The sequence below is a fragment of the Arachis ipaensis genome, chromosome B9 (assembly GCF_059453495.1).
Source record: "Arachis ipaensis isolate K30076 ecotype BB chromosome B9, ASM5945349v1, whole genome shotgun sequence".
In the NCBI taxonomy this organism is placed as follows: Eukaryota; Viridiplantae; Streptophyta; class Magnoliopsida; order Fabales; family Fabaceae; genus Arachis; species Arachis ipaensis.
The window spans coordinates 134,139,325-134,158,011 of record NC_142444.1 but is presented as its reverse complement, the minus strand read 5'-3'; the positions used below and the strand labels follow the sequence as shown (position 1 = coordinate 134,158,011).

General features: G+C 31.2%; 1 protein-coding gene across 1 annotated transcript; it reads right to left on the bottom strand.

Annotated features, from left to right (window-relative positions):
• Positions 1-16,921: 16,921 nt before the first annotated feature.
• LOC148546415 (uncharacterized) lies at positions 16,922-18,687 on the bottom strand. Its single transcript, XM_088499205.1, has 4 exons — positions 18,123-18,687; positions 17,424-18,007; positions 17,217-17,341; positions 16,922-16,946 (listed from the first exon to the last, which is right to left on the bottom strand). The coding sequence occupies exons 1-4, from the start codon at positions 18,685-18,687 to the stop codon at positions 16,922-16,924; spliced, it is 1,299 nt and encodes a 432-aa protein (XP_088355331.1).

Genomic DNA, 18,687 nt, shown 5'->3' with positions numbered 1-18,687 from the left:
ACTGAGATCAGAAAAGCATTAAAGCATTGACAAAAGAGAAGGAAAAGAAATGGCATGAAAGAAAAATATGAAAAGTACGGTGATTTCACCAAAAGAAAATCAACTTATCCTCCTCAAAGAGGATACCATAGCTCTGATACCATGTTAGAAAGGGAAGAGAAAACAATAGAAAAAAGGTCTGTGAATATTCAAGTTGTGTAGAAAGATACAATATAGAAGAGTATTTATAGGTGATAAGAGAATCGAAATAATAAAGACGTAATATCCTATATTAAATATTCAGATATGTTGAATAATGCTAATTGATCTAATTGATCTTAGTTATACTCTAACAATTATATTTAATTAATTTATATACATAATATTAAATTGTATGATACTTAAAAATATAATCAAATCAATTAATTCATATAATTAATCCATCGTTGTGAATTGTATTTAACGAGTTAAAAGAAATAAATCAGAAAACACTCTCAGAAGCATGCCACGTCAGTTTTATCATTAAGTGCAAAAAACCCGATTTTTATATGATAGAATAGATAGATTATCAATTTTCTAGTTGTTGTTAGTAACAAATATTAGTATATATGTACATTGTTGTCTAATTCGCGAATTAATTCATAAATTTGTATGAGTTTCGATAGTGGAATAAAATTGACTCAGACGTAAATTGATCTTGAATACATTTGGCTAGACTCGGCTGGATTCGGTCAAACTCGCGAGTCCATAACCGAGTTAACGAGTTTGCATTTTTTTCCTCCTTTGTCCAAAACGGCATCGTTTAGACAAAAAAAAAAACATATTTCCTCTAGGGTACAGTTGCACCACCAAAGAAACTCAGACTCGCCCCCCGCTCATTTTGCGCTGTTTCTCTCAAGTCTCACTCTCTCATTGTTCTACACTGCCACTGTTCTGCCGCGCTACCGCTGTTCACCTACTTCTCTTAAGTCTGTTATGCTTTGCACCATTGTCCCTGGGTCTCTGCCTATGTTTCTCTCTAGTCTGCATTGCTTTGTGCCTCAATTATCTGCAACTCCATCGCGCTGCTGCCGTCGCTAGTTCGCCTGCTTCTCCTACAGACTCCTACCTCTGCTCTGGTTTGCGTCATCGTGAATATGATGCTCTGGCTTTTGCATGATGTCTAGCTCTTTGTTGTTGTCTTTGTTTCATGCTATTTCTGCCATCATTCTTAGTCACAGCTGGTTTCCTGGACATCGTTCTCCTCACTTGCGTCGGACGTCGCTGCATTCAGGTAATTTTATTTTAAAAAATTTTATTGCTTTAAGCTATTACATATTAGGATTTAGTTACTTAGATTTTACAGACTACAATCTTAATGTATTATAATTTATAATTTTGATTTTATAGTTTACAGAATTATGAACATGTGAATTATTATGATCCTGTTGGTCATGTCAAACTTAAAGGAAATGATATTTCTGATGAACATGGTGAAAATGATATTGATGCCAGGAAAAATAAAAATATTGAAAGATTTCAGTTTTAGTTTATTAGAACTTTTAGTTGTGTGTTTTATGTTGTATAAATTGCGTAAGTATAATTGTGAAGGAGTTGAAGCTGTGTTCTAATGTACTTGTTATAATGTGTACTACTGTTTTATTTTTATGTGTTTTAAGATTGATATTATTAATTTTAAATGACTGATTTGAAAAAATATTATATATATTTTAAAAAATTCATAATAGGTAAACTCGTATGAGTTTACAAGTTAATTCGCGAGTCGAATCTACGTCAGTCCCATGAGTTTTTTCAGACTTGCGAATTTGACAACTTTGTGTATGTATGTATGTATTTTTTGGTTTAATTTATTTATTTGTTAATTATATTTGTTAATATGTGTTTTAGAAATATATTAGAATATTTTTTTAAAGATATTTTCAATAATGAAATGAAATGAGTTAATGGTAATTAATTACGTTAACTTGTAAAGTTAATATTAATATTAGGTTGGAAATTTAATATTATTATTAGTATGTAAGTAAGTTTAAATTAAATCTAATGTTAATATTAATATTTTTGTGTAAATTTAATATGAATAGCAAATTTAGTGTAATCTTAATGTTAATAATTAATATTTTTTTTAATTTATTATTCGTTATTTTACTTTGATTGAAGTGTTAATATTTGTCTATGTTTTATAGGGTTCATAAGTATTGACCTGCAACCATCTACTTCCACCGAATTCATATAACTTTTAATTGTGGAGCCTTTTTTACGTGATACTGGCTTTTATCACGTAGCATAAATTTGAGTTATAGCTCTGGTTGAGAGGTAGTTCTTAGAGACACATACTTTCTATCTCCCAGTTGGTGAGTTTGTCATCACCTTGGAAGATGTGGCACTCATTCTTGGTAACCGGTGTAACCATGACTAATTACGAGACATTAGAGGCTGAATGCATACACCAGTTTGGAATTGCACTTAGGAAGGCAGATTGTAGAGGAAGTTTCATCAAGTTGACGTGGCTTCGAGACCTTAAAGAGCGACTACAGTTGAATGATCAACTTAGTATAGAGAGGTACGTGAGGTGTCACATCATGTTGTTATTTGGGACAATCTTGTTTGGAGACACGTCTGGGACAACGTGCAGTATAAATTTCTGTCGTTGCTCCACAACTTTGCTAAGATCAAGGAGATTATTAGTTGGAGTTTTGCATGCTTGGTGCACCTGTACAGAGCGCTATGTAAGGCTTCTCGTTTTGACTGTAAAGAGATCGATGGTCCACTGACGTCGTTGCTAAGCTGGGCTTAGCGTCTACCATTTCTCGCTCCGATTCTTGGTGTCCCCATCGTTTCGCGCTTACTAACATGTAATATTTAGTCATCATTTTTCTTACTCTTGTATATTGTATTAAAATGTTTAGCCATGAAGTTTACTAACCAAAAGAATCATGTCAGGTAGCGTAACTGTGAGCATGCTAATCGACTGTGCAGATTTCACCCTGTTGCTCACTTCAGGAGGTTTTAGATGAGATGCTAGAATGGCAAGTACGTTATAAACAAATTTAAATCATGATTTTCTTATGAATTTACAATGAATGTTGTGTTTCTTTGGTGAATAATCCTCTGCATTTTATATATTGTCTCCAGTCCATTTGGGAGGCATATGGTGTTGATCACATTGAGCCTGAAGTGATTCCATAGACATCCGTCAATATTTGTGATTTAGAGCGCCACTATTTTTCTAATTTCATTCGAATGTGTTGAATGGCATGCATCTGATAGATTTAGGAGACAATATGGTTTTAGCAAATGTTGAATGGAAGCTATCTTCAGTAGCTGAAGTCTCAAGGAAAGTCAGAGAAAAAGAATAAAGTTGAATTGAAAGAAGAGTTGTAAAAAGTAAAAATTGAATGTGAATTATTGTATCTCTCTTCTACAGCACTGATACAACTATTTATAAGAGAAGAAGATATGCAGAATTCAGCTGCATAACTGAACACAGTTACACCAAACCAATGTTAACTACAATTGGTTACACTAAGCTCAGCCTCTCTTAACCTTTATCCTTTATACCTCTCTTCAAACTCAAGAGTGGTTTAGGAACTACTCTGGGTTTGGTTTTTCACTTCTCAAACGTTGCTGGAGTGAGTGGTTTGGTTTGTATGTCTGCAAGCTGCTTAGTTCCTAGTATGTTAACAACATGCAGTAGCTTTTTGTTCACTTTTTCTCTAACAATTTGGATGTCTAGTTGGAAATTTTTGGTCTTATAATGGAGGATTAGATTAGCCGTGAGTAAAACAGTACTCATATTGTCACAAAATATTGTTGGAGCAGTTCTTAGCTTGACATTCAGTTCTTGAAGCAAATTCTGGATCCAAACTGTTTCAGGCTCGCACGCAGCTAAGTTGCAAAATTCAGCTTCAGTGGAGGACCGACTTATAGTAGCTTGTTTCCTGCATGACCAAGAGATTAAATTAATTCCTGAAATGACACAATAACCAGAAACGAATTTTCCATCTTCAAGATTAGCAGCCCAATCGAAATTAGAGAAGGCATAGATCCTATAATCTGCACACTTGTTGATGACTAATCCATGATGTTTAGTTCCCTGTAGATAACACAAAATTCTCTTCACGGCCTTCCAATGAGAAAGCAGAGAATTATGCATAAATTGAGAGACTTTACATACAGCAAAAAATAATTCAGGTCTAGTTATAGGAACATGTTGCAAAGCTCCTACAACAGATCTAAACAATGTTGGATCTTCAAAAATTTTAGACCCTGATGAGAGGAGTTGAAGAGAGGAAATCATTGGGGTTGGCATGGGTGCAGCAGTATTCATTCCTACTTTTGATAATAATTTTTCGACATATTGCGTTTGAGAAAGATGCAATTGTCCTTCAACACTGTTGTCCACCTTAATACCCAAGTAGTGTAGTTTTCCTATGTCCTTGAGAGTAAAAGCATTATTAAAAGAGTGAATCATGTTCTGGATTTCATCAGAATCATTGCCTGTTATGATGATATCATCTATATAGCATTGAAGATAGATTATAGATTTTGTGTCATACTTAATAAAAAAGAAGTATCTAATTTTGTGTTGTTAAAGCTAAAAGAGAAGAATGTCTGACTTAACTTAGTGAACCACTCTCTTGGATTTGCTTCAAACCATATAAATTTTTGTTGAGTTTGCAAACTAAATTGGGTGATTGTTGATTAAAACCGATTGGTTGAGTCATATATATGGTTTGTTGCAAGTCTCAATTTAGAAATGTATTATTAAAATCGAACTGTCTTATTGTCCAATTTTGAGAAAGAGCTAGAGATAGAACAAGCCTGATTATAGATAGCCAAATAACAGGGCTAAACACCTCTTGAAAATAAATGTCTTCATGTTGATGGAAGTTCTTAGCAATCAATCTTACTTTGTATCTCTGTATAGTGTCATTTGAATTGTTCTTTACTGCAAACACCCACTTGCATCCTATTATGATGGAGCAGGAACAAGATCCCATGTATTGGCACGAATTAGAGCCTTGTATTCTTCCCTTATAGCCTCAGGCTAGTGAAGTACAGTTAGAGAAATATGTGGAGATTTTGGTAAAAGATCTTCCACTTTTTTATGCTCTATTAATGCTAGCAGTATATGATTTGGGTTTATATATTCCAGCTTTGGCTCTAGTTGTCATGGAATGGCTATTTGTGGATGGCACTATAGGAGGAAGGTTAATTTCTATGGGTAATATAGGTGTTTGGCCAGTCAATGGCTTGGAGAGTGAGACTTTTGTATTTGAGATAGGTGTAGTAGTTTGATTATGAGTAGTAGTAGGGGTCTGAGAAACCGATGAAGAAAAGGGGTTATTTGGAGTTGGTGGGTTAACAGTGATTTCTCTGGTGATTGAGGGGATACTATTATGATTAGGGGTATTAGTCAAGGAATATGATGACTTAGAAGTGAATAAGATAGTGTATAAAAAATTGGTTTCATTAAAAACCACATGTCTTGAGACATAAACCTTCCCTGTAGGTGCAAGACACTTGTAACCTTTTTGGTTGAAAGCATATCCTATAAAAACACATTGTTATGTCTTATAGTCAAACTTGTGTTGGTTGTATGGTCTAAGGTGTGGATAACATGCACTGTCAAACACCTTTAGAAAAGTATAATCTAGTTTGGCTGAAAAAAGAAGCTCATATGGTGATTTAGCATTCAAAATAGTGGTTGGTAATCTATTTATAACATAAGTGGAAGTGAGGAATGTTTTATCCCAATATAGTAAAGGCATGGATGCTGACGAAAGCATTGCTAGACCCATCTCAGTCATGTGGCAATGCTTTCTTTCAGCTCTACCATTTTGTTCAGATATATAAGGGCATATTTTTCTACGAATGATACCTGACTCTGCAAGAGAATCTTAAAAAGAGTGAGGGAGATACTCTTTACTATTATCAATTTGAGAATTTTTAATTATCTGACCAGTCAAGTTTTCCATAGTTGCTTTATAGCTTTTGAATACCTCAAAAACCTGAGACTTAGTGACTAACAAATTGAGGCATGTATATCTTGAAAAAGCATCAATAAAAGTTATATAATAATGAAAACCAAGATGTGAAACTAATAGAGAAGGTCCCCAAACATCTGAATATACTAATTGCAAAAATTTAGTATATTGTGTTAAAGAATCTGTAAATGATAGTTTATGCATTTTTGCTTGCATACAATATTGATAAATTGAAGAGAAAGAAGAGGAGTCAGTTTTATTGCTAAGATATATATTACATTATTTCATAACTTGCTGAACTGTTTTAGTTGTAGCATGTCCAAGTTTCATGCGCCATATATTGTAAGAATTGTAAAGAGCAGAATATAACATAGAATTCACAGGTTGCGTAACAATTTTTGGTACAGATACATTTAGAAATTCATAGATGCTATCGGTTTAGATTCCTTGCAAGAGAGGTTCCTTAGTATGTTCGCACTTTACATAGCGAGAATTGACATGGAATTCAAAGAAAACCTTATTATCCTTAGCAAATTTAGCAACACTTATAAAATTCTTTGTTAAATCTGGAGTATGAATTAATTGGAATAAATTGAAAATACGATTTGAATCTTTTGCAAGAAGTAAAGAGTGACCTATATGAGAGATATGCATACCTGTGCCATTACCTATTTCAACCCGATATGGGGCTTGATAAGATATACTTGATAAAAGATTAGATGATCAGGTTTGAGGTGATGGGAAGCACCTGTGTCAAAATGCCATGAATCACTAGAAATAGAAGAAGGTATAACCAAGAATGCAGTTAGATTGTGAAATGAAGATGAGGGTGGTGGTGGAGTGGAGGCTCTAGATGGTAAAAAAGATGCTGTGGATGATGATCCTAATCTTGGTGCTTGTGAATTTGTAAAAGAATGAGTGGATTGTGACTGAGATGGAGAAGAAAAAGATTATTCAAATCTAAAATAACAATACCAGGCTAGATGGCCAATTTTTCCACAAACTTGGCACTGTGGACGAGAATTTCAAAAATTACCTTTGCACCTTTTAGAAAAGTGACCACCACAACCTCTCCTTCCTCCAAGATTAGGTTGTGATAGGTGTGCTTGTGGTACAAGAGATTCAGGTCTTCAATACTTATCCAAATAGTCTTCATGCTGAACAATAAGAGTCTCTACCTCAGATAAAGAAAAATGTTCTGGTTTGAAAAAAATTGTAGTGTGTAGCATTTGGAAGTCCTCATTGAACCATCAAGAATGATGTCAATTTATTCTTCAGCAGTAATAGGATTACCCAAGGCAACAAAAGAGTCATAGATATGCTTGATCTTGGAAATGCACTATGAAGCCTTTAAAGCTTGTTTTTTTATTGTCTTGAGAAGTGCTTTAAATTGTTTTATCTTATATTTTGTGGATTTAGCAAAATAATCCTTAATCTTTTGCCAAATCTCATAACAGAATTTGGACTCTATCATTTTATTGTTGAATTCTTAGTCCATAGAGGCAAGCAAAAAAGAGACGAGATTATAATCTTTTTTGTCTGCATTGCTTGTATTCTTTAGATTCTATTCATGCTGCACAATCCTCATCTGATGCAAAATAAACTGGAATCGAGTCTTTCTTCAAGTGAGATTCAAGGTCTTGGCCTCTAATGGCTGTCAAGGCTTATAGTTGCCAAGTCTTGAAATTGTTTTCACCAAGTTGATCGCTGATGGGATTCTGAAACGCTTTCTCTATGAATGGGATTGTTGGTGCGGCAATAAGTGCATTGTTGTTGGGTTGAGCCATGGATCGAGAATAAATCCTGCTCTAGATACCATGAAAGGAAGCTACCTTCAGTAGCTGATGTCTCAAGGAAAGACAGAGAGAAAGAGAATAAAGATGAATTAAAAGAAGAGTTGTAAAAATTGAATATATGTATTATTGTGTCTCTCTTCTACAACATTGATACAACTATTTATAAGAGAAGAAGGTATGCAGAGTTTAGCTGCATAACTGAATACAGTTACACCAAACCAATGTTAACTAAAATTAGTTACACTAAGCTCAGCCTCTCTTAATCCTTATCCTTTATAAAGGTGTCCTATATTATGAAAGAGATATGGACAGTGCACATGGAAAAATCTTTATTAGTCCTAAAAATTTTGATTGATCTACAAAGCACCCTTTTTGGGTAATGCAATGGACCAATCGACGAAATCATGTTCTTGCTGAGCTTCCCATGCCTTTACAGCATCCACTAAATATTTTCATGTATTTGTACCGTGCAAAATATAGTAACCACTTAAACTTGTCTGACCATGTGTTGCAAGAAAACGAAAAAGGCAATATTATAGGGACTATCCACCTGGTGAACCACATGCACCTCCACCTCTACCTCCACTAGCTCTACAAGATCATCCTCAGCAGTTTTCTGCCTCATATATTCCTCAGACATATTCCACACTGCAATTTACGTCATCATACCAACTACATGAAGACATATTCCACACTGCAATTCACATCATCATACCAACTACATGAATAGTAGTGGCGGGGTGAACCACATTTGGAGGTAGGGGACTCAAGTTCGTACAGCCGGCCAGCTGCTTGGATTCATGGTTTCGGATCTAGGCCAATCACAATCGTCCTACCAACAGGACATCCTCATACCCCCACCAGACACAAATGAGTGTACTGGTGTTGAGAAGGAGATTATTGGATTCGAGAATTCAGTGTCGTATTCATCAGACCACTCTGGAGGTAGATTGTCCATTCATTTGAGCAGAGTGATGAAAGTCGAGGAATTTTAAACTACAAAAATTTCTGTCGTATCCCAATGAGTTTAATTGAGGAGGCCACAATTTATATAAATACACAATTTATAAGTTTTATATAAATACATAAGTTATGTTTTTAATTTCTTTAAATACTTGTAAAATTAATTATTATAATTATTAATAATGAATAAATAAAACTCATTATAATTATAAATCTAATAAATAAATTTCTATGTAAAGTAAAAGATAATTTAATAAATTAGTTTTAAGATAAAATTAATTTAATTTAATTTAAGATCAGATCTGGAGATATTAATCCCACTAGAACCTAGGATTTTGATATATCGAATTGTTAAAAGTCAAATATGTGTTATCAAAGACAAGGATTAGGTTCTCACCCAAAAAAAATATAAAAATAAAAAAACAAAATAATGTATATTTTGAAACAACCATATCAACATGCTTGATGTTTTACTCCAGTATCTAAACTTTTAATTGTTGTGAGCATGTAAATTTTTCTATGCAAGAAGAGCAATGCATGGGAGATCAAATATTTTTTTCTTTTCAGTTTTATTCATACTTGAGTTTCTTGTAACATTGTTTAAGCCATAGAAATAAAAATAGAAAAAGAAAAAGGGAAAGAAAATCAATACTTTAATCATACTAACACTAGTGATTTATGCTAACTCATTTTTTGTTAGCGGTGTTGATGACATGCAAAAATAAATTTTGCTTCTTAAATATTAAAAACATTAGATGTTTTTCCCATACTCTTTTAGTCTTAACCTCATTATTATTATAAGCATACAATGTAGAAAAATTGATCAAGAGAAAGAATAATATACGGCTAATCCTTCATAGAATAAACAAGATTTATTACATTGCTTTTGAATAACTATTTATAGACAACAATATATATTTAGACTCGTATAAAATGATTTCACATTAGTGCATAGTTAAAAAAATTCAAGTTTTATTTATATTATTTTCTTTCAATAATGATAATATCTCCCCGCGATTAAGTCTATTGTGCCTGTTAGATATTTCTATTAAATATTTATAATAATTTTTTTCACTTTCTACGTGTGTTATAAAATATTTATTGAACTTATTAATATTTTTTATAGTGTCATAAATATTTAAATATATTATAATGGAAGAATAAGGGTGACCATAATAAAAAAAGAGGAATAAAAAATAGTTAAAGATACCTTATAAAGAATTCTACAATATATGTTAATGATCAATAATTCACATAAAAAGTAAAAAAAATTACTATAAATATTCGATGGAGGTAGATGACATTTTTATTTATAAAACGTATTATCTTTTTATTTATAGCGTGTATTTATCTGAACGGATGTAATAGAGTATGGCAAGCAATTAGGCGAACTTGGTCCATAATACTAAAGTTCGTCCAAAGCTTAAACGAAATTCTGTAAACCAAAAACAATTAAATTCTGAAAAACAAAAATGGAATAATTTTTCTTTAGAACTAAAATTTTTTTATTTTATTTCAAAAAAATTTCAAACAAAATAAGATGTCTAAAATCCAAATCTCAATTTTGATTTACAAGTAACACTTTTCTTTTTAATATAATTTTAATTGCATATACCAAAAATAAGTAATACAACATTGAAACCCAATTATGTCACCATATACGAGCATTAAATTACTTCTTTCTCTTTTATTTAATTGCTTGTTTGAAAGAAATAAAAAAAAACATATTTATTATTTATAGAAAAATAATTTTTAAATTCAAAAATCAAGAAATTATTCGATTTAAACTTGAATATAATTCTATTTTGCTAAGCCAACTTGATATCTTTCAATCTGTTCATCATTTTTTCTTCTAACAACTGATATCAACATGAACATTTTAATTATTGATAAAACAAAATTTGCATTGTGAGAAAAAAAAAGTTGAGGAGTTTTAAAATAAAATAAACAATAAAATAAAATAAAAAAGCTATAAATTAAGAAGATTCGGTAGCGTTAAAGGGTTGGAATTCTATTTCAGAAAAAATTCACACACGCTCGTATCTCAGCGACATTCTGAGTCTATCACGAGTTCTTTTTTGAAGGTTCCTTCCACATCTTTTATATTTTTTCTACCATTTTTATAATTTTTATTTATGCAATTTATTCTTTCAACAAGTTTAAATTCAGTCTTTTTTATTTAAAGTTTATTTTTCATTCTCTTTATTTACTTTACAACAAATTTTATATTTCAAGCAAGTTCATTTATTTTTGAAGTATTTTAATTTTATTTTGATTTCTTAGTTCCTCATTTAAAGAAAAACTAGTATTTTTACCTGTAATAATATTACAAGAATATAAATTTTTAAAATTATGGTCCACTTTATTTTAACAGTATAAATTATGCATGGCACAAAAGATTTACAAAATCAAACTACTTTTACAAAAAAAGTCGTACGTTGACAAAATTTTTTGACTAAGAAGACCAAGGTATCTGTAGATAAAAAATCAAATAATAATTAGATATTAGCATAAAAAATTATACTGATAGTTATAAAATTAACTTAAAAATTAATTTTTTTTAAAACAATTGAATCTTGATTCTAACTTTTAATTATAACATTAGTATTCTCTCTAAATTATATATAATAAATATTTGAAAGAAGAGAAATAAAAATATAGATTAGAAAGTAAGTGGTGAAAATTTAAAACTAAATAAAAAGCTAAAAATATGTATATAATAATAATGATAATAATAATAATATTTTTTATTTGAATTATATTATTTTGTTAATTTTGTTTTCTGTAAAACAGAAAGATAGAAAAAATAGAAAATGAGAGAAAAAAGAGAGAAAGATAAATAAGAAGAATGAGAGTAAGAGCGAAAGTGAGAGTTTGTTAATTTTGGAAGAAAAAAATTAATTTTAATTGTAAAAAAAGTCGGATGACATATTTTGATTTGTCAAATTACTAATATAAAATATAAATTATATATAGAGTAAAAATGATAGAGAGAAATGAAAAATGGAGAGAGATAGATGAGAGAATTTAGGAAGGGAGTTTATTAATTTTGAAAAAAAAATATTTTCTCTCAATTTTAATAAGAGAGTGTCATATGATACATTTGATTATTAAATTAGATAGTAGTCATTGATAATGATATATAAAATAGATAGAGTAGATGAAGGAATGAGAGAAATAGAGAAACGAAGAAGGAGGAGGGGAGAACTCTTTAATTTTAGAGGGAAATATTTGATTTCAATTGTAATGAGGGAGTGACATGTAATACATTTTGGTTGTAAAGGAGGAGAGAAGAATTTTTTAATTTTAGAGGGAATGATTTAATTTCAATTACAATGAGAGAGTGACATGTGGCACATTTTGGTTGTAAGGAGGAGAGGAGAATTCCTTAATTTTGGAGGAAAAGATTTTATTCCAATTACAATGCAAAAGTGACATATGGCACATTTTGCTCTCATAAAATAGACATTGAACTAATCAAGATTTACTAAAAATCTGCATAGCAGTTAGAATTTAAATTAATTTTATCCTATAACTGATTTATTAAATCATCTAGAAATAAAATACACAAATTATTACTTCATAGAATCAACTGAAAATCCTCTTTTATTTTCATTTAATTGAAAATTTGATTTAAAGCGGATATTTTGTGTTTCTTTTTAAATTAAAATTTGAAAATGAAGATAAAATTAAACAGTAAAATTGAAGGAAAAAAATCAGATATTTATTCTATTCAAAAGTATTTATTTTGCTTATTACAGAAAAGTTTGCAAAAATTAAAAAAAATATATTTAAATTATTTTGGATACGGTATAAAAATTTTAAAACCAGAAATAATACAGATAAAAAATTATATAGGGTAAATATAATTCTTTTTTTATTTTTTTAACTAATATTTCTGTCAATTATTTGAACTACTTTCCTTTCTCAAAGATAGATCATATATTATTGAATTAAATTATACAAAATATATAATTAATTTTTGCTTAGTGGATGAAAAAATTTTAACACTTTAATATTTTTATTTATTAAAATATTTACTGCTAATAAAACTTTAAACTTTTATTATATCATTTGTATAAATTCTTTTAAGTTTAAATTTTATGAACTTGTAAGTTGTAACAGAAAAAAGAAGATAAGATAAAAAAATAATAAATTAAAGTAGATAGATAATATCTTTTAAATAAAAAAAAAGTAAAGTTGTATTCATATTATTTTCTTTTAATAATGATATTATTCTTTTCTATATAATTAAGTCCATTATATATGTTAGATTAATAGCTATTTCGCATTAAAACTAGAATATATAAACTTTTGAAAATTTCGTAAATCTTATTTAATTCCTTCAATTTTTTATGAAAGGACATGATTTCACTGGTACCTCAATTTCAAAAAGTTAAGGAAGTTTCAAATAAATTTTTTTTATTCAAATAATGGTACTAAACAATTAAGTGTAAATATTAACATAACAATACAGAAATATTTTGATAAAGTAATTAATAATAATACTAATAATAAAAGCACGGGTAAAAGAGGTATTTAAGAATATTATTAGTATTATTATTATTATATTATTAATAGACAAACACCAAATAAACAATAAATAAGAGGTATTAAGTAATAAATAAATTGCTTATATATATCCTTGTATGCAAAAACGATTTACCAAGCAAAGGAAGCTAAGCAATGCACAAATCGTCCTAATTCAGAATTAAATTATTCTAAATCGTTGTAGTTTGCAATAATTTATATAAAATATATAAGTAATTGAATTTAATTTAGGTTAGACACATGATATTAAAGACAGTTTTATTTAGATATTTTACCTTAAAAACATTATTGTTTGTTTGAAAAAAAGAGCAAAATGCATATATAAACCAATTGGAAGCTAATATTATATATATCTATCAAAATGAAAAATGTTATAAAGATCTACCAAGTATTTTTATGTAATTACTCATTCGAATTATAAAATCTAATACTAATGAAAAAATTAGATGGTGCCAATTGTGATCTCTCATCTTTCATTGTTTTCTCTCTCATATTTATTTTTGTCCCACTTATAAAGTTAATGGTGAGAGATTATACTTTATTTTCTCAAGTGTCAAAAAAACTGGAGAGAATCCATTTCCAATTCGAATTATGCATGGACGAAATGTTTTAGTAATTTGAATGAAGGTGAATCAAACTACATGCAAATGAATACAACTCTAATTCAAAGTGGACTAATTCGAATTACCATCAAGTAGCAGCCCAAGGTAATTCGAATTGGTCTCATTCGAATTACTAATGAATGCCCAATAAATATAGTTCGAGTTCAACTTTTTTTGTAATGCATGGAATATAAAATATTTTTTTAATTTTTAAATTATTAATTTTTTAGAGCAATTTACGTAGATAAAATGTTTGGATTTCAATTTTACGCAAATACAACTTTTGAAATACGAAGATGCAAATACATTTTTTCATAATCTGCTATAGGTAGCCGTGGATTACGTGGTCAGGGTGCAACACAGAAATCGCTATAGGCAGCAGCGGTTTATGTGTTTGGGAACTTGTGCGTAAACTGTTGGAGGCATTAGCGGTTTACGTTGAGGGTGAGTGCCTATATAACGTGATTTATGTTTATATCAAAATTGATTATATTAAAATAAATATTGTTTGGATTATACTACTCAAAATCACTCTTAGATGAAAAATTACTAAAAGAGACATCAATTTAAATAATTTTTTTTATATGCATGCAAAATCAGAACACTAACAAAAATAATATAAAAAATATTTATTATATAAATAAAATAAATACAATAAAAAATAAAAATATGAAAGAGAGTTTTATAAATTTTATAATTTCAAATAAAAAAAATATTCTATAATTTTTCTAGCACTGTCAGTATTCTTTAATTTAGTATTATTTTAAACTATAAATTTTCATTATTTATAGCTATATTGTTACTTATAATTAATTTTTTATTTATTTTATCTTTTTTTATAGAGTACATCAAAGAAATAAAAAAAATTATACAGATAAAAAATAATAAAAATTTCATAAAACCAACAACATACACATCTATCCGTCCGCTAGCACGATATTGTCCGCTTTGGCACACAAGACCTCACCGTTTTGCCTTTGACGATAAGAATGATAAATGAAACTCCCCACACTCACTCGTCAAAACTCAAAACGCGTCATACTAGGGAGAGGTATCCACACCCTTATAAGACATGCTTCGTTCCCCTCCCAATTGATGTGGGACCTTACAATAACCGATGTGGGACCTTACATATATCATATGAAAAAAAATACAATAGAAAGTAAATAAAATGTATATGAATAAAATCAAATAAAAAATAAAAAAATTTCATACACAACATAAATACAATATAGTAAAGGATAAAAAAAAGAATTTATATGAACAAAAATAATAAAAATATCATAAAAATTAATAAAATACTTGAAAAATTATAGCACTATAAAAAATAAAAACAAAAAGTCAACAACATTTGTCTATGAATAAAAGAAATACAATAAAATAAATAAAAAATTATATGAACAAAGTCAAATCAAAATAAAAAAGATTTAATACAAAACATATATATAAAAAATAGTATAATAAATGATAAAAAAAACTCAAATAAAAATATAACATGAGAAATCAGAACACTACATAAATAATATAAAAATACTTATCATATAAATAAAAAAATACAATAAAAAACATAAAAATTAAAATATGAAAATGAGTACTAAAAATGATAAAAAAAATTAAAATATTCAATTTGCTAGTAATTGAAACAAATCTGAATGATTTTGATAAAAAAAATTGGAACGAATAACTATGAAGAAGTAGGAAGAACTACGTAATAATTACTGGTATCATTTTTATAGAAGAAAATGAAGGGTAGGATTGGTAAAAAATTTCTCACCTAATTTTCCAAGAGTAATTAGCAACTATGAACATGAAACGCATAAACTACAAATTTTAGCTTCTCTTGGCCAAACATAAAAGTGAAACTGATCAAACGGTGTGAGGCGGCAACAAAATATACCCATGCATGACCGGATCATCCTTTATTTAGAAAGGGTTAGATTGTATCACTTAGCCAGATTCTCAGTCCTCATTATACCATAAAAAAAATCGCTACTGGCTCCAGCGGTTTACACGCATGTCCCCAAACAGGTAAATCGCTGAGTTAAACTCCAAAGTAATCTCTGAGATTCATAAAATGCACCGATTTAGTCCCTGACTTCCCAATTGCACCATTTATGTCCCTGAGATTGGAAAAAATGCATCTAGTGAGTTCCTTCCCCTTTTTCCGTCCAAAGTCGTTCCCGGCGGCAATGATGTGGCATTTTTTTGCCATGCTGGAGGAAGTAACGGTTACCTGACGTGGCCCATGAAAAGTTTGTAACCCAATGTGGTCCCTGAGCCCCTTTTTAACCCTAACTGCTGAAGGAGCAGCGTATGACTTGTTCTTGTTCTTCATCATCTTTTTCTTCTTCTTCTTCTTCTCCCTTGTTCGATTCGTTCGTCGTTGCTGTGTTGGGTTTAACCATGGTTGGACGTGCAAATGAGGGAGACGGGAGTTCTATTCGATCGACCACAAGAACGCCTAGTCGCAGCAGAGCCTCACGAGTTCCAGATCGTTGTGGGTGTGGGAAACGCCCTGTGCTCCGATGGTCTGGAACAGATGCCCACTCAGACAAACCCTTCTTCGGATGTCCGAATTACAATGTGAGTTTGAGTCTAAGAGATGTTGTTTCTGTTTTTTAATGTCCAACTCCTGAATCCCTAAATTTTCTGGTGATAGTGTAGTGGAAAACGGTGGTGTGGATTTTTTCGATGGGCAGACGTTGTAGAAGATGATAATGGCAATTTTGAAGAAGCTGCAGCATATAACAATGAAGAAATTAGCGTGAGTGTTGCAGTGAGGATTGGCAATTTGGAGGCTGAATTAAGGATACAGAAATATGTAATACAAATGTTAGCGTTGTTGATTTTTTTCCTGTTAGTTGTTGTAGTGGTTGTGATTGTTAAAATGTAACAGTTGTGTATTGTTTAGGAATGAATGGACAATCTTTGGATTATTGGTGTGATCTGTGTAAATAGTTTACAAAGATAATAACAAAACTGAATAAATAGAACAGAACAAGTAAATTGATAAAATCATATTCTGATTATAACTAAGATATTGTCAAACATTGTCAATGGAGTAGCAGCTGATAAACACCAAAATACAGCACCAAAAAGGAATAGAATAAGAGCTCCAATTTTAAAGGTTTATAACTACCAAAAGTAAAAGTTAACCATTACAGTGTGGTTATGTGCTACTCCTAAATGAAAATATCCAAAATAAGGAAACAACTAGTGCCTAAATTCCATATGTGATCAGTCAGACTTCAGCAGCCACAACATCCAATTACTTAGTGTTTTTCTTCCTTGGTGGTTTAAACCCTGGAGTTGGAACAAAATTCAAAAAGTTTGCCAACCTTGAAGACGTTGTTGCGCTTGCTCCTTGCATGGGATCAAGAGAAGCAGATACTGGTGATGGTGAGTTCTTCCTTTTTGTTGGCAATTTATCTGGCCTTGTTGTTCGTGGTGGTGGTGGGGGGACCTGATGAGAAAAGTTATGAAACTAGTGAGATGATAAGAGCAATTAAAAAAATGTCAGAAGACTATATATACCATACATGTACCTCATCTTGTGTTCCACCATAATTTGGTTGGGATAAGTCAATCTCGGTAACCTCCACTTGAGCATGATTCTGGACAGCTACACCAGGAGGAGCTTCATCTACTTGTGGTGCCACATTAGAGGTGTTTGTAGCTTCAGCTGCAGGTGTACTCTCAGCTGGGACAGTTTTGGACTTGGCTGCCGCCACAGCAGCTGCTGCAGCAGCAAGCGCAGCAGCTAGTTCATCGGCTCTTTTTTTTTTTTTACATCCCCTCTTGGTGTGGCCCTTTATTCCACAGTATGTGCATGTGAACGGCTTTAGCTGTCTCTTTAGAGTAACGGCTCCCTTAGGTTTCTTGTTTCCACTAGTACCCTCATCAGCATCCTTTCGTCTTTTGGTTGTCAATTTTCCAAGTTTACGTTTAATGTTAGGAGCTTGGGGCTGACTGTAGGCTGCTTTTTCCCATAGGGATTGGCCTGGGAAAGGATTGATGTGATGTTCATATGTCTTCCTGTATGAGTCCATGGTGACTAAGGGATGACAGAAGTCCTCAGGTCTCTTGTTCACCCGTGCAAGAGCAGCACAAGCATGAACACAGGGAATGCCTATAGTGAATAAACCAAGAAATGATCAACTCCACAGCAGCCAATATAATCAATAACATATAGCGAATCATAATAAAGAATAGAATAAAGTTGGTGCAAGGGCATATAATATCACCTGTTAACATCCAGAACTGACAGGTGCAAAGTCTCTTGCCTAAATCAACAACCATGTTAGTTGGGTGTCCATGGACCTCAAATTTTTCATATTCTTCATCTCCAGTCCATATAGGAACCCAATTCTTTGATTCCTTGCGAACCTTTTCCAATCGGCTCTGAATAACAGGAGGTAGTTTCCCCACGTGGTTGTTCAACTTTACTTTATTCTTTGCAATCGATCGCATAACAAACATTCTTACCTCTTCAAGCAATGTGATGATTGGCTTGCTCCTAGCCTCCTTGATTCGTGCATTGAACACCTCACAGGCATTGTTGCAAATATTATCCAGCTTTGGCCTGTGGCTAAATTGAGACTTTGTCCATGAATGCCTTGGCCACTTGTTCAGGTATGTCCATGCCTCCTCGCTGACCCTCTTTATTTTGTCCATGTTATCAATAAAGTCTTGAAACGTGGTTGACCTAGCAGCATCCCAGAGAAGTCTCCTCAGCTCAAGATCCTTCCACTGTTTGTTGAAATTTTGCCACAGGTGCCATACACAGAAACGATGATGGACCTGTGGCAT